The 16,895-nt window shown below is 45.2% G+C and overlaps 1 protein-coding gene across 1 annotated transcript in view; it reads left to right on the top strand.

Annotated features, from left to right (window-relative positions):
• Positions 1-16,461, top strand: part of SLC39A1 (solute carrier family 39 member 1) — a 47,260-nt gene extending 30,799 nt beyond the window's left edge. The window contains exon 4 of the mRNA XM_078670843.1: positions 14,295-16,461. Coding sequence (XP_078526969.1) covers positions 14,295-14,975 — 681 coding nt within the window. The 3' untranslated portion in view covers positions 14,976-16,461. The remainder of the gene's footprint in view (positions 1-14,294) is intronic.
• Positions 16,462-16,895: the final 434 nt, after the last annotated feature.

Raw genomic sequence — 16,895 nt, 5'->3', positions numbered from 1 at the left:
CAAAATGAGATCCTACACTGCTTCCAGAGATACTATGAAGAATTATACACAAATACAATGACAGCAGGGGACCCCTCAATCGACACTTTCTTAGAGGAGATACAACTGCCTGAAGTAGATCGCGAACAGGCGAAAGAATTGGGAAAGGAAATAGAATTGGGCGAAATATGGAGAGCCATCAAGAGCATGGCCCGTAATAAAACCCTAGGTGTAGATGGCCTGCCTATAGAATTTTATGACAAGTATATCGATCTCCTGGCGCCAAGACTCCAGGAGCTCTATAAAGAGGCGAAGGAATCAGGACAACTACCCCAATCAATGAGAGAGGCGCTAGTGATCCCACTGCTGAAACCGGGACGGAATAGCACGGAAACAGCATCCTACCGGCCGCTGTCGATGCTGACCGCGGACTCTAAAATATTAAGCAGTGTGCTGGCGACCAGAGTCTTGCAGTTCATGACTACACTGATACATGAGGACCAGGCTGGGTTCATACCGACCAGACACACTGCCGCAAATATTAGGAAACTAGTGCGCTTGTTGGAAGATGACCACCCTGAGGCACGACACCCAATGATCCTATCGGTGGACATAGAGAAGGCCTTTGATAGCCTCGAGTGGGGATATTTATATAGAGTAATGGGACGCTTTGGCCTGGGATCGGACTTTATACAATGGACAAAAGTGCTATACACATCAGCGATGGCTAGAGTAAGAGTGGGCACTCTGATATGGGAGCAATACCCAGTCCAGAGGGGCACGAGGCAGGGATGCTCGCTCTCCCCGCTATTGTTTGCACTGGCGGTTGAGCCACTAGCAGCGAAAATACGAGAGGGAAACACTTACGGGGGCCTGAGGGGCAGAGATGAGCAGCAATATATATCGCTGTACGCCGATGACCTGTTATTGTTCCTGGAGGATGCTAAAGAAGCACTAGCGAGGGTCGGGACATTGCTAACTGGCTTCAGCGACATCTCGGGACTAAGGGTAAACTGGTCAAAGACATGCCTCTTTCCGGTAAGGCGGGGCGAAACCCAGCCCACCACGGACTGGGAGGTGCGATGGGAACCCTCATGCCTGAAATACTTGGGGGTCCATATATACCATAGAGTCGAGGACATGCTGGAGGGGAATATAGGTAGGAGCGTGCGAGCCTTGAAGAGTAGCATGGCCTTCTGGGCCACCCTCCCGCTATCAGTGATGGGCCGGATTGCCCTGTTAAAAATTATAGCACTTCCCCGTTTCCTGTACTACTTCAGGACACTACCAATATGGATCCCGAGCTCCATGTTTAAGACGCTGAAGTCACTAGTGGTAACTTTTCTCTGGGGCGCAGATCGGAGAAGGGTGGCGCAGGCTACACTAGTGCGGCCTAAAGCCGAGGGTGGACTGGCAGTCCCGGACTTAGCTGCTCAGCTACAAGTGTTAACACAAGCAATTGCAAGAGAATATAGAGGCCCAGAGCAACACAGAGGCAGAGGTATACCGCGCCACGTGTTGTCGTTCATAGCGCTGCAGCAAAGACTAGACCTCAGAGATTTGTCGACGAAGGAGAAGACACTCCGGTTATGCTGGAACCGGTCCCAACGAAGAGCGAGAGTCCTACACCCCTATGCACCTGAGATCCCGCTGGGGATGGCCACGGCATTGCCCCATGGTGGAGACTGGTCGCAGTTACAGGCCTGAGAGGAGGCGGGGCTACAAGTGCTGGGAGACCTCTACGAGGATTGGGCTTTGTTACCCTTCCAGACACTGAGGGATAGATTTGACCTTCCCAGGGGAGGCTACTTGTTACATGCGGCATTGACATGGGCGATGCAGGCACACTGGCGAGAAGGGCTCTCGGAGCCCAAGATGACCATGGCTTGCCAGTATACTATGATGGCGGCTGGGACGTTCAAAGCAGTCACATGCCTCTATTCCAGAATGCTTCACAAGGGACTAGCACCTTTGGAGACACTAAAGGGAAAATGGGAGATGGACATAGGGAAAGATATCCCTGATACGGCCTGGTCGCAGATAGTGCGCAGGGCCTGGAAGAGCTCCAGGAATGCTAGATTCCAGCTTGTGCACTTCTACATACTCCACAGAGCGTACCTAACACCAGGTAAAATCCGTAAATATTTTAAAGCAGAGGAGGCGGCATGTCCCAGATGTGCGCGAGCAGGTGTAGAATTAGAACATATGCTGTGGTCCTGCCCAATGCTGGGAACATACTGGGAAGAGGTGGGGACAACGTTGAATGACACTACAGAACAACAGCTGACGTTTGATATAGCCACTAGTGTGTTACATTGGTTTCCTCACACATCCAAAAACAAGATAACGAGCAAATTTGTAGATATGGGCCTCATATTAGCGAAGCGAGAAATCACTAAGCACTGGAAGGCAACAGGGGGACCTACTAGCAGGAGATGGTGTTGCGAGTTCATAAAATGGGCAAACAGTGAAAGTACATTACGCTATCAGCAGGCGCGCAGACTAAACAACGATAAGGCATTGGAAGCGGCCGCTGCATGGGTAACGCTGGTGCAAGCACTGAGGGATTATGAAACACACGAAGACCAGATACCGCCCTCCACTACGTAGAATAAGCCCCGAGAAATAACCGGGACACCAGGAAGACTGCTACACAGTAACACCTGAGCATGACTCAAAGACAGGACTATTAATACTCTAAGCGTCGAGAGTTGGGGTGGGTGGAGGGAGGGAACACTTCAAGAAGAAAGGGAGTTGGGGTAAGAAAATTGACGTAGAAGAAGGGTTTTAACAGAATGTAATAAAGGCATGAAGCTACAAACATGACCAATTTATATACCTAGTTTAAGAGGAGATTCACAGTTCATGGCAAATCGCCACTATAGTATTAAAAGAAATGTATCTTTGTATGTATGAAGCAGAAAATCAATAAAATACGTCTTTAAAAAAAAATGAAGCAATGAGGTCACATGTGCCGTCCTCTTCATTCTCCAAATGAAAGTTGAAATCACCAAGAATAGTAAAATCAGCGGAGTGGGCTTTGATATCCCATGGTGTACTATCCATGTTTAGGAAAAGATTTGTGGAGCGGGGGGGGGGGGGGGGTGTCTATAAATAAGGGCACTGTTGAAAGAATAGTGATTATAAAGACCAATTTTAAAAACCAAGGCTTCGCAGCCTGGATAGAATAAAGGGTCAAACTTGATCTTGAATTTGTCTTTAAAAAGAATTGCTAAACCGCGGCCTCTCTTGCCAGTGCAATCCAGACTGATTAGAGAGTAACGGGGGGGGATATGAATTGAGGCAGCGTCTGCCCAAGACTCATTAACAAAGGCAAAATCAATGTTAACATTGTCTAAAAAGTCAGCAGTTTCCACTGCATTTTTTATAAGCTAACGAGCTTTCAGCAGTGTACAATTAATTGTTTCTGCCACACATTTGTGAGTTCTGGCCGGGTTGTACCCGAGAGAGTTTATCTTGTGACAGTTCAGTGTAAGCTAATACTGGACCAGAAACAAGCATCCTGGTACCGGTTTCGGGGTATCACCCCTCAACAGCCAGGTGACCATGCTGATGAGGGATCCAGGGAGGACATGGCTTGGCAGTTCGGACTGGACTGTTCCCATCAGAAGCCGGCAAAATAGAAAAGAACAGAACCCTGCCAGGGTTAAATTGTAAGGTCCTACTCGAGGATCCTCATGTTCAATGAGAGGTGACAAGGGTAGCCATATCAGAGCAGACATAGAATGACACAAGGTCCAAACAATTCTCTATGAAAAATAGATATATTTTATTTATAGTTGATCGAACATAGATTATAAATATACAATGAGTCACAAGAATTTATCAATCAAAATCATTTCATCAAATCCCACTTTCTCCCACAGTCATCCAAAGCAAGTACTCTCATTCATAACATCATTCAGCAAATTATTTACACATTCATACACAAACCAACAAGGGGATGCATGACAGTCCGGGGGGGAGGTTTTTCAATGGCCAATCGGACTGAAACTATAACATGGAGGCAGGGCACAATAGATGGGATGGAAAAGCTTGCGCTACATAAAAAGCCATCCACGTAGTTCACGCCGACGCGCGTTTCGATGCGGTGCCTATTTAGGCTGCATCTTCGTCAGGGCGAGGAAGGCCATGGGAGAGGGCAGGACAAGATCACTCTCTCCACACCAAGAGGGAACAGGGCGTTGGATTGGCGTCCCGAAGTAATCAGATTCTATTTCAAATGGGGACGCTGAGAAAATATAGGACAGATTCACCATCCGGAAATGATCCTTAAATTCGGTGGCGTAGATAGTCTCACAGTCGATTATAGGTCAAACGATGATACATGCCCCAGCGGTCCTGATAAATGGGGACGAGAGTTGTAGGGCAGCGTCCTCCGTTCTAATAGATGCAGGACAGATAACAGCCGATTCCCGGCAGGTCCTTATTTGGAGATGGTACAAATGCACTGCAATACTGTCTCCTCAGTTCTAGTGATTACGCTCCAAAATGGGTTAAAATCGTAAGCAATCCTTATTAACAGATGATAGACGCAGACCGCGGGACAGCATGCTCTTTAGTAGTCCGTCCTCCTAGATGTAAGTTAATATACCGGAAGGGCCTCAGTTGGAGAAGCAATGCACGGATCGCTGCGCAATGTCCTCTGTTCTGAAGAGTGCGGTCAGGGCTGGGCAGGTATCGTGAGGTGTCCTGGTTCCAGTCTGGTGAGGGCGGACCGCGATGCGGCGTCTTCTCAGGGTGCCGGAATGGCAGACGAGGTCAGAAGCCGGGTCAAGATTGATTTGTATATGGCTGGGTCCAACCTTGGATGGTGTGGTGAGCAAAATAACAATGGATTAAACCCAGATCTTTGTGACTGGAGGGTAAATGTTTGTATTGTTCAGCATTCCTTCCATCATTTGTTCGTTTGCTTGTACTCTGAATTGTGAGCACAGCTGTTGTGCCTTTCCCAAAATAATTGGGATCACATCTTGTAGTTCCCATTTGCCACAACAGGAAATTTAGCCTTTTTGGAAAAAAGAACTGCAAGCGTCTGTCTCTCATTCTTCTACAAGTGAGTTTTGCTCTGTTAGACAGGAAGCGTTAGGACTCGGATAAACCTGTAAGAGTGCCTTTTATCCTCGGTTGATGATATGATGGAACCCTATCCTTAAACCTATCAATCAGTTCACACTCCTAATGTGTGAACTAATCACCTTTGAACCCCCAGCTGCCAAAATCAACTTTCACAGCAGAATGAAGGCCGTTGCCACCTGGATGAAAGACAGCTGCCTCAAGCTCAACTCGGACAAGACCACAAAGTACTCACCCTTGGACCCTCCCCCTCAGCCTGGGATGACAACAAATGCAACCTCTGCATCATACTGGACTCCTCGCTCACAATGAACCGCCAAATTACTGCCATATCCTCATCCTGCTTCCACATGCTCCGCCTGCTTCGAAAGACATTCAATCAAATGGCTCCCCACAGAATCCAGAGAGCGTCACCCACGCACTCATCACCAGCAGACTTGACTACGGAAACGCACTTTAGGCCGACGTCACCCGGAAACAGCTCTGGAAACTACAGAACGTCCAAAACGCTGCAGCCAAACTGGTCCTTGACATCCTCCCTGCAGCCGTATAACACAACACTTCCGACGACTCCACTGGCTCCCAATTAACAACAGAATCACCCTCAAGCTCCTCACACATGCCTATAAAGTTCTCCACAACGCAGGACCAGCATATCGGAACCACCGCCATGCATTCCCCGTACCCGCCAGACAACTTTGCTCCACACAACTTGCCCAGGCTACCGTCCCAAGGATTCACAAGACCAGAACTGGAGGAAGATCCTTCTCCTACCTCGCTGCCAAGACCTGGAACACCCTGCCCCTCCACCTCCAGGCAATCCCTGTCGCTGAACTAATGCAGGAAAGACCTCAAGACCTGGCTTTATGACTGAACCTCCACTCCCAGATGGATCAGAAGGCCCACCCCCAGCACCTTAAGACCCTCAAGGGGGAGTAGCCACGCTACACAAACTCCTGATTGATTGTGTGGTATTTTGCAGTCCATGATTATTTATTTGTTTATAAATAATGTGTATCACATTGTTCATAATTATAATCAACTCAGCAGATAATAGGCAAATAAGAGCACAATTAAAATAGGCTCCAATCAGGTTTAATCACACATCCCTAACCTGTTAGTCTGTTCTACACTCAATGTGTCTAAAATGTTGTTAACTTTTCAGTTTATGAGGCTGTATTAGTTTACTAAGCTTGTATTATGCCAAGCCATAATAATAATAATAATAAATCTTTATTCGGCTTATTCACAATGGAAAAACCATAAAAGTACACAAAATGTCAAAACACAGTAAAAGTAAACATGTTACGTATGTTTCTGATAAAATTCATTTCACAGTTAAAAAGAGAAAAATTAATCAAAAAATTGTTTGCCTGTGTACCTTTTATGCTGTCATTGGATCAGCAGTTAGAACCCAGTCATTCAGCATCTCTGGTCAGCAGTCAGTCTGTGTGTCTGACTCCATCCCTGCACTACTACATTATATACCATTTTTGTGAGTGATGTCTTGGGAAGGAGGATGAGTCCCTCATGCTAGTCTTGCTTCGCTACAAAATCAGAAAGCATCGCCCCTTTTCAGAAGCATTCGGAAGCTAGTGTTACTGTTCCTCCTTCCTTCCTAGACAGATCTCTAAAAGTTCATCTTTGCCTTGCAGCCACAGGTACAACATGTCCGGTACAACACGTACTCCTGAGAAGTGGAAAGTAGTTTTTTCTCTGACTTGTTAGTTTGAACTGTATCAGAAAAGAAGGAGTTTCTAAACAAAAGGCATGATGATCCAGCACACATTTGTTGGTATTACCATTCAAATCGATAGCCTCCTTTTCTAAAACCCACGCCTATTACGAACAATCTCTAAGATCAAATGCAATCCTGTTTGCATACAGTCTGGCCCGAATGTACGTCACATATATATTTTTATACAAAAGCCCCGCCACACACGACCGCCCCCGGAACCCAAGGCAGAAAGATATGCTGCATTGGCCCTCCCCCTGCTCATTTGTGTGTGTTTTTTTTCCCCTTACATTATTTTTTAGCTCTGGGGCTGTTTGTTTCCAGTGCGCAAAGTGCTATACATGTACAATTTAGCATTTTTCATTGTTTCCAATCTTATCCATAGTTTGAACTATTTACAAAAATATACATATTTTGACTTGCACACTAGACACTTTTGTTTTGTCTTCCATCTCCAAAACTGCTGAACTGATTTTTACCAAAGCAAAAAAGGGCATTCAACAATGGTTCGGCCACCTTGCTATTTAATTTGGTGACCATTTGTTCAGTGGTTTCAGAGTGTTAAAATAGAATCTATTGGAAATCGCATATTATACACGAATGAAAAACTTGGTGTTTTAATCAATCAATCAATCATTTTATTTGTAAAGCGCGCTACATACCCGTGAGGGTCTCAAGGCGCTTGGGGGAGGGGGGCTGCTACTGATCGAAAAGCCAGGTCTTGAGAAGTCTTCTGAAGGCCAGCAGGTCCTGGGTCTGTCGTAGGCTGGTAGGGTGAGTGTTCCAGGTTTTGGCAGCGCGATAGGAGAAGGATCTGCCGCCGCCGGTGGTCTTCCGGATGCGTGGAACTGTGGCGAGGTTGGCAGAGCGGAGGCTGCGGGTGGGGGTGTAGAAGCCGAGTCGTCGTTGAGGAATGCTGTCCTTCATCCATTCGTCGACGGCCTTCATTCCTCTGTGGAGGTTGGCTTTGGCGGTCTTCGGTGAGGGATATGATCAGCTGGGTGTTGTTGGCGTAAGAGATGATGTTGAGGCTATGTTGTCGTGCGACGCGGGCGAGTGGTGCCATGTAGATATTGAACAGCGTCGGGCTGAGGGATGATCCCTGTGGAACGCCGCAGATGATATCGGTGGTCTTGGAGCTGAAGGGTGGGAGGCGGACACGCTGGGTTCTGCCGGAGAGGAAGGATGTGGTCCAGGCCAGGGCCTTCTCTAGGATTCCGGCATCATAGAGGCGTGCTGTTAGGGTGCAGTGGCAGACCGTGTCGAAGGCTGCTGTTAGGTCCAGAAGGATGAGGGCGGCTGTTTCTCCTTTGTCCATAAGGATCTTGATGTCGTCGGTGGCGGCGATGAGGGCGGTCTCTGTGCTGTGGTTGCTGCGGTTGCTGCGGAAGCCGGACTGGGACAGGTCCAGGATGTTGTTGTCTTTGAGGTAGTGGGTCAGCTGTCTGTTGACGATCTTCTCCGTGACTTTTGCCGGGAAAGGGAGCAGGGAGATGGGCCGGAAGTTCTTGAATTAAATAAATAACTGTTGAATAGTGTCCCGGGGGTGCCGGGTTTACAGGGATATCGACCACCTGAGGGGGTTCTGGAGGGTCAACTAGAAATACCGGTGCCTTCAAGAGAGGTTTTAAGGAAGGCTTTATTGGAATAAAGGTTCTTTTCATGGATATCACAGTACAGTCTTTGGATAATAGGTCCCGTCGCGCTGCTTTGTGGTCTTGGTAGTTTCACTTTCATGAAGGTGTTGCCCCAGGCGTCTCGCGGTGTACCCAGAAAGAAAAGAAAGCAACGAGTTATACACTAAACTTGGGAACGTCTACAAGGACCGGGAGTGAGGGAACGCACCCAGTGCACAGTGCTCGAGATACTGGTTGTGGCTAGGAGTGCTCGTGCTCGGGGAAGGGTTCTTTGCGGGAGATGTCTACGGGGGTGGCTGCCTCCGCCTCCCAACCCAGCCCGCGACCCGGCCCCGTACCTCTTGCAGCCACGCTCCTCCCGTGGGCGCGTGGCAGGGCGAAGCGTCCAACCGTGGGCCTCCTGGCTTGTCGTCTCCGTCTTCTTCTCGTCCTCGTTCTCGTCCTGCGTCCTCCTCCTCTGCCTGGGAATCGCCGTCCGTCCTCGTGTCGGTACTTCCTGCTTTTGACGTCATCAGGGGTGGAGTCCCGTGCTCAAGGTCCCAAGCCTTAAAGGAGCCGCACTCATTCTCCTCGGACCATTCCTTCGTGATGTCATCGGGGTTCCCATACCAAGTACCGAATTGTGGCTGTGGGGAAAAGGTGCAGGGTGTGAGGGGGGTGGCGGACCACCAGTCTTCCGTAACAGGCTCCTGGGGGCTGGACCCGTGACAAATAGTTAGCCAACCATGTACCAAATTGGGAGAAACTCAGATACTCCTCCACAATTGGTCTAGGAGAAGCCAAGTTATTAAGGATTCAAAAATCTGATTTGCATTGAAGGGCCGTGTCAACCTTCACTGCAGCGTATGACATCGCCTCTGTAATATTCAATACCATAGATTCTTAAGAGAACATACTTTCTTTTTTTAAACCTCTGTATATAAATATAGTATTGCAGAGGTAATGCCATAGAAATACCATGTAAATGTATTCTCTTGGAGAACTCTGTGGTCTCATTAAGCTATGGGATCCGGGGTCTCTTGGGCAATTTGTTATAAAAAAATTCTAACCCAGCTTTAATTATTTTTTCTTAACACAAAGGTTACAGCTAGCCAATGCATGAAGTGCAGCGCAGACCTTGTTATGTCCGTTTGTTGCAGTATTATGACAATTTTGTTTTTTAAATAAAAATGATTAAAGAAATTTGCATGTTCAGGGTTTTGTGGAAGTGCGCACAGACTGAGTACATGATGCAGGCACATGATTGTGGCATTGTTTACAGAACACAACGCCTGCGGGTACTGTGTGTTTTGCCTCTGTTTGTATCTGAGAGAGTACAGTCTACCACAGCATAATTTAGTTGTTTTAGGCAAACCGCTGTGCACTGAATTGTAACAATGTTTTTCAAATTGAGAGAAAAGTGTAGGAAGTCAGCTACTTGCATGCTGCGCGTACACTGCAGCCACCGGACATTAAATAGGTTTGCATGCTGGTTCAATGAATGACCCATGTCCAGTTGCCTTGACTTCCTTCAGTCTTGTGTTTCAGTGCTCTTTCCTTCTCTTGCTAATATAATAATCCTTTACCTTTCCTCAGAAGTAGTTCCATCTGAGTTGTTACATCCCTTCCTCAGCCAGAATTGGCAAAGTCCTGCGTACTGGGAAACATATCTCATGATATCGGCAGTGTTGTTGATCATTCAGTTTAAACTAATAAAGAGAATTCTAAAAACAAAAAAAAGTCCGTAGCAAGGTACGCAAGCTGTACAGTGTTTAATTCTTATTTTATTCTTTTTTTGAAAGTCTATGCCACAAACAGAATACTTATTGGCAGAGATGATGCAAATCCTTTCCCATTTATCATTGCTTGTATAGTTCTGGTAAAACTTTATTTTTGAGGAGCTGTCGGACCCTCAGCCAATATAAGAAATAAACGTGGGTTATAAGCAAAAATATTGTCTGGCTTCACAAGCCAAACTTCCCTGTTAAACCAGTCCCAGGTAATGAATGGACCTGTTTTATGTGATTGTGTAATTGGTGAAAAACCAGAATGCGCTCACTCACAGTGAAGTTAGCCAGTGGATGAATTGGGCGGACCTAATGTTATGCTGTAGAAGGTGGAAGAAAAACCTGAATGAGACTACTACAGACGAATGGATGAAGAGGACTGACAAAAAGCCCCCATAAGTCAGTCTACTATAAATATTCTTAGTAAAATCAAAGTGCCTTTACTAATGCCAGACGTAAAAATGGAGAAAAAAACAAAACGTGGCTGCCCCATGCTTGCATTGACATTTTTTACGTTTAACTGATGTATTTTATTTTTTGCGAGGGATTCTTTTTAGATAACAAAACTTTTATTTGTTCCACACCTTTTTATTATTATATAATGGAACACGAATAAAAGAAGAGACTCATTCAGTAAAAGACAAAGACCAATTTGAAATGTTGATTTCCCCATATTGATTCACCAGTGGATATGGTGTTGATCGTGTAGTCCTGTTGAAGGTAGTTTGATATTCTCTCTTTCCACCGAAACGTGCGTTGACTGTATGTTTGGGAAACCCCAGTCCACAATACCTAAAAAGAAATTAGAGATTTCTCCCAGTTGTAATCTTTTGTGTTTGTGTCATGAGGTTGGAGTATGAATGAGTGGCTGGAGTGAGAACATATTTGCTTGGTGAGTGAAGGAGTGAGTAAATTGGTATATGGGGCAGTGCACATAAATTAATTGGTGTAGATTTAAATTAATCTAACAATGTAAACAAAAGTGTGTATGTAAATATGAGGTCGTGTTTTGAGTTGGTATATATGTAATTTTGGAAAATATTCTGAGAAACATCTTATTAAAAATGTATATGGGTAATATGATTACAAATAATGTATTTAATATTTTAGTTGAGTAATGTGGTAGGATTACCACTAAAATAAAAACTGAAAAAATACAAATAAAAACACAAACCAATTTCATGTTCTTGTAGTAGCTGATGGTCGGGACATTGGGCACTCTGAGCTATTATTTAAGTAATACAGGTCATGTGGGAAATGTTGTTTCATGGTGTCTTGCTTTCCCAACTTTCCCAGACCTAGAATAATTTTTTTTAGGGGGTACCTTTTTCTTTTTTGGTACATTCTCAGATTACACTGTGGAACAAGACTCTCAGGGTACACTTCAGACACACAGAGGGCGCGGCGCCCAGTCTGAAGATACACAGGTGTCAGAAAGTGTTTATTTACCATGAGTGCACAGCTACCTAAGCCCTTGCAATGCTTATATCACCTTTTTTGTCGCTGCTTTTCCTGCTCAAACCTCGGCCAGCAGTCCCTCCCTAGAGACGAGAAGCTGCCTTCTGTTTCAGCCCTTTTCCTGTCCACAACTTCCTGCATTAGTCTTGCTTTTCCTTTCTCGGCAACAAGGAAATTCTGGTAATGGATATTTTCACAGTATTCGCCTTTTCCCAGAACAGCCGTCACTTTCTAATAGGATACCATTCCCAACATAATTTCTGATTCTTCGGGCTGCCAAGTGAGGCATTGTTATTGGGAAGACACAGGCCTCTCCGAGCAACAAGAGATTGCATACCTCATGATTCCATGGATCTGAGACTTGGCAGCTGGGCTGTACGTTTTGTCTGGATGTGTAACAAGTGGTATTTGCCAGCTACCCACTGCCCCCTAACCAAAGGCTGCAGTATTTGAGAGAAAGCTGATAAAAGTTAAAGGAATTCCATAGACTCATAGAATTCGTATAGAAACATCTGTTCACGGAAGTGAAATTGCCAGTATGTTTGTTGAAAAACTAATACACTAAAGAGAGACTGTTGGCAGTAGGAGAGATCTGTCTGCAGTGTAAATCTCCCTAGAGGTCCCAGGTTTGTTTGTCTCACTGAGGAGCCATCTCCCACAGTCTGAATCTGGATTCATATTTACCATTATCACAAAGGGCTAACCATCTGTCAATGGAGCCGCTATTCAAAATGTAAAATGAAGTGATGTTCAGCAGAGAGGTGGATGATACTCTTGAACTGAGAGACACCATCAAACTGAAGTTAAGAGTAGGCTTGAAGATGAAGAAAAACACTTGCAGTGGCTAATAAAAAGCATGCAAGAAACACCTCATCTTGTACCTAGAGAGAAAACTGGAAGACTTAAAACCATGGGACTCCAACAGACGCTTCTGCAGGCTAAGCACAAGTGTGGTACCAAAAACAGTGCCCAACTGCAGAGAAAATCAGCAGTGCCTACAACTCAGATTGTTAGCATTAATGGAAGCACACGCAGAGGGTACTCACAAAAAAACATTAGTACCACAAAGAAAACTAATAATTACACTTGTCAGAACAAGAACAGAGATGGTCATCTATGAAGGAAACATGGGAATGGTGATGTGGTTCAGGTGCAAGTCAGACTAGCGGTAGAGCTTGTCCCCAGGCCAAGACTTGGGTAGTGACTTTACACTGGCACACCCATTATGTCCAAAGACCAGTCAGCACTGCTTCACATACTGGCCATGTGCAAGGACCTAATGCAAGGTTGAAAATATGCTGTCCACTTATTACACAGTAGATTGAGCTGCCAGACGACCCTCTCTGGGGGACCTATGAAGCATTGCACTCTTTCCTTTCAAGTCCCTTCTGTAGTTCTCCAACTTCCAGGAGGCTGAAGATCTATACATGCTTCTTCTTGGTGCCCCAGACCAGTCCTTATTTGCTGAGTAGCCATTCCGTCCTCCCCTCAACACCACCCCATTTTATTGCTCCTTCTGTCAAATCTCTCCCGGAGAAGCTTCTGTCTTTCTTATGCTTGTTGACTGATTTCTGCTTGCTGCTTTCTTCCTTTTGCCACCTTATCTGGATCTTTACTACATGTGGTGCCTCCTTTTGTGTTGCTCTTTCTCCTGAAGCCCGCTGTCTTAATGATCTCCTCTCTATATAGCGTTGTTTGCTGAAGAAACCGTAGTGCACTGTTCCACCCTCTGAAAGGCTGGGCTGTATCTGTTACTCTCTGGGAGCACTCCTGCATTAAAGCCCCATCCTATGAGAGCCACTGGTTTGGATTTGTCAATATTCCAGAGTAGCCTGACTTTAGTCCTTCATTTTTCGAAGCCCTCTGATCTGTATTTGTCACATGCTATCTGTAGTGGCCCTGCCTAAGTAGCCACTCACTTGGCCACTTTTCTCTGTTGCTTCATTTATGGGGCCTGCCTAAATTGTTCCATGTTTTCAGGACCCTATGACTCTGTATTCTCTCTCATTGTGAGGCCCTTATGTTTATTTCTCTTTGTCCCAGAGCCCATTTTCTGTGTTTCTCAATCAATGTGAGACCTCTGTCTACCGGACCCCCGCTATAGACTGCCTGGTTTATTCGGCATTGTCCTGAAAAAAATATTCCTATATTGCTTTATCCTCTAAAAGGCCCTCTGTCTTTATTTGCTGCCCTCTGGGCACACCCCACCAACATACATCTCTATTCCACTGGAGGCTCCACCCTCATTGCTCAGGCACTTTGAAGGCCACTGTCTGTAATTTCAGCATCTACAAATGCCCTGCCAGTGTTGCTTTATTTGCTTAGTCTTAAGAGTCTCTCTCTCTCTAATTCTTTCACTTTCTTTCCCATCTTCCTCGACTTCCCTCTCCACTGAGGGCTCACCTGTGTTCCTTTATCGTTCTGGTGGTGTGTCTCGTTCCTTCTCTTTCTTTCTACCTCCAACCGCAGCCACTCATCCTGAGTTTCCCACCAGTGGTGTTCCCTCTACTGTGTTTCTGTTTCTTTCGGAGACCTTGCTTGTGTTGCTTTATAAACTGGAGCCCGTTACCTGTCTTGCCGCCTCTGCTTATTCACTACTGACACCAGTCTTTCTCATTACAGCTCGAGTTCCCACTGCAGGAGTTCATCATTGCCATGGGCTTCTTCCTGATCCTGGTGATGGAGCAGATCGTCCTGGCCTACAAAGATCAGTCTGGGGGCCTGGAGGAAACCAGAGCACTGCTGGGCTCATCTGTTGAAAGCAATGTCCAGGCCCCACACTGGCTCGATGTACCAGCGCCCGAATCCAGACGCCACAGTGAGGTCCATGTTCATATAGACTTAAACTCGCACTCTGCCCTGCGTTCCTTCATCCTGGTCTTCTCGCTCTCTCTGCACTCGGTCTTCGAGGGCCTGGCTGTCGGACTTCAGGAGGACTCCTCAAAGGTGCTTGAGATCTGTGTGGCACTTCTACTGCACAAGTCCATCATTGCATTCAGCCTGACCCTAAAGTTGGTACAGAGCCGGCTGCGTCACCGTGTGGTGCTATTCTGTCTGATCCTATTTGCCATTATGTCACCACTGGGAATCGGTATAGGTGTCAGCCTAAGTGAGTCGGGCGACACGGTAAACCAGCTGACACGCAGTGTGATGAAGGGCATAGCCACGGGCACCTTCATCTACATTACTTTCCTTGAGATCCTACCCCATGAACTGAACTCTAGCAAGCAACGCATCCCCAAGCTCATTGTGCTCATTCTTGGCTTTTCTGTGGTAGCCGGTGTCCTGTTCATCAAGATCTAGCACTGCTGTGCATCCGGGTCACTGGCGAGGAACGCTTCTGCTGGAATAAGACCACTTGTAAAGTTTGGCGTCAAACAGGCTCCCTCCATTTGGTTTCTCCCTGTACACCAGTCTTATGTGTTCTGGTAAATTGTTGCACGTACAATCAGGAGCTTGTGTTCTAGTCTGGACTTTTGACACTTGACTAGAATTGTGCAATCTTGTGAAAATACGCCAATTTTAGGGGCACTCTGAAATCAAGTAACCGCTGGCATTCTATTTGTTTTTTTAAAAGATGCTTCCCATTAGGAAATTCCTACTATCATGAATGTGTTACTTAATGCTCAGTGTTAATTTTAAGATGAATTATTATGAGGGTAACCCCCTTAGCAGACAAATAGATATTTTTGGTTGTCAGCTTCAAGACCCCAAGAATGTCCATTCTTTCTAGATTTCTGCCTCAATGGTTATTCTGTGATCTTGAAAGCTACTAAACAAAAATACGCTTTAACCTAACTGAGGGATTACCCTTCCAAGGTTATTTATTTTTAACAAAACTGTTTCACATTGAATCGTTCATAAACTTCACTTGAAACTGGAGTAGTCTTTAAATATTTTTATCTTTTCTTCCTCCCTGTATCAACTTACTCATGAGTCCTTGCCCCTTCCTTTAACATTATTATGTCACTCTTTTTTGCTCTCTGAAACGAAATTAAAAGCACATCCCTGAAAGCCTTAGAGCAGATCAGGCTTTACAAAACAGGCAGGCAATCTGCCACAGAATTCCCACAAATTAGGCCGGCAAAGTTATTAAGATTATAGTCCTGTTTCATTGTTGAGGAGTTTATTTAAAGATACCAGTGTGTAGCTAGTATGCCTGGTCAGAGGTGAATTTTACTTTACTGGTTAAAATGCTGCTCCAGTTAGCAAATTAAAAAAAAAACTCTCAGAGCAAGCTGGCCTGTTTCCTAGCCATTCTCTTGACAGTTCGGTAGTTTGGGCCCAGTGAAATATTCAGACTTACGCTTGGCGACAAACTTTGCGGCATAATCTATTTACCACTTTGGTCTAAACACTGATCTTCCCAGTATTACATTCTGACTTTTGGTCCTATTCCCATACCACCGCACAAAGTATTTTCAGGCAGTTAGTCTGGCCTGTGCTGCATCTGCCTTTGCTCTGTAGCACCTTCCATAAGATATATATTTTTATATGTTAACAGGCTTGCGTCCAGGGATTTCAATGCCGTCGCACTTGAGGTCAATATTGACTTGTTGGATAGAAACTCAGCAATACCTGATTTTATAAGAGCAATGGAGAAAATATTTTGTACATATGAGAAGCAATGCATTATTTTACATTTCACATATTGCTTGCAGAATAGACATGTATTTTTTCATATATTGATATTTACTACCCACACTTGATACCATAACATATATTTTGTAAATGGCAGCACATTGGACAAAGTTCGAAGACTGGTATTATTAAACTGGTTTGAAATGTGCTTACTGTTCGTTCATTTGCTTTACACCAGTCCTTCTATTAGGTGTATAAGGATTGTAGGTTGCACAGCGATTATCTGTGCTGTTGGGGGATGGGGAGAGTGAGCATGATTTAAGGTTGAACTGACCCTGAAGATGGAGGCCAGAGGTGTGTGATTTTGCATTGATGATGAAAATATGATGTCTGTTCTTGGTGTGGTGGTGAGTAGCATCTCAGCAGCCTGATATGTTTTTTTTGTATGTAGGGAACCTACAATACTGCTTCTTTTGGAATGAAACTCTATGTCCAGCAACACTGATAAAAGCTCAGCATAAACCCTTAAGAAAAAGTTAATTGAATCAGTCATTTAACAACCAGGTCTTCAAATGGTGTTGAAAAGCTGGAATATTTGATTCTTTAAATAGAGTGGAAACAAATTCCACATGATTGAACCTT

Source organism: Lissotriton helveticus, chromosome 12, assembly GCF_964261635.1.
Source record: "Lissotriton helveticus chromosome 12, aLisHel1.1, whole genome shotgun sequence".
NCBI lineage: Eukaryota > Metazoa > Chordata > Amphibia > Caudata > Salamandridae > Lissotriton > Lissotriton helveticus.
Note: the sequence above shows the minus strand (reverse complement) of the source record. Positions and strands in the feature narration are given on the sequence as shown.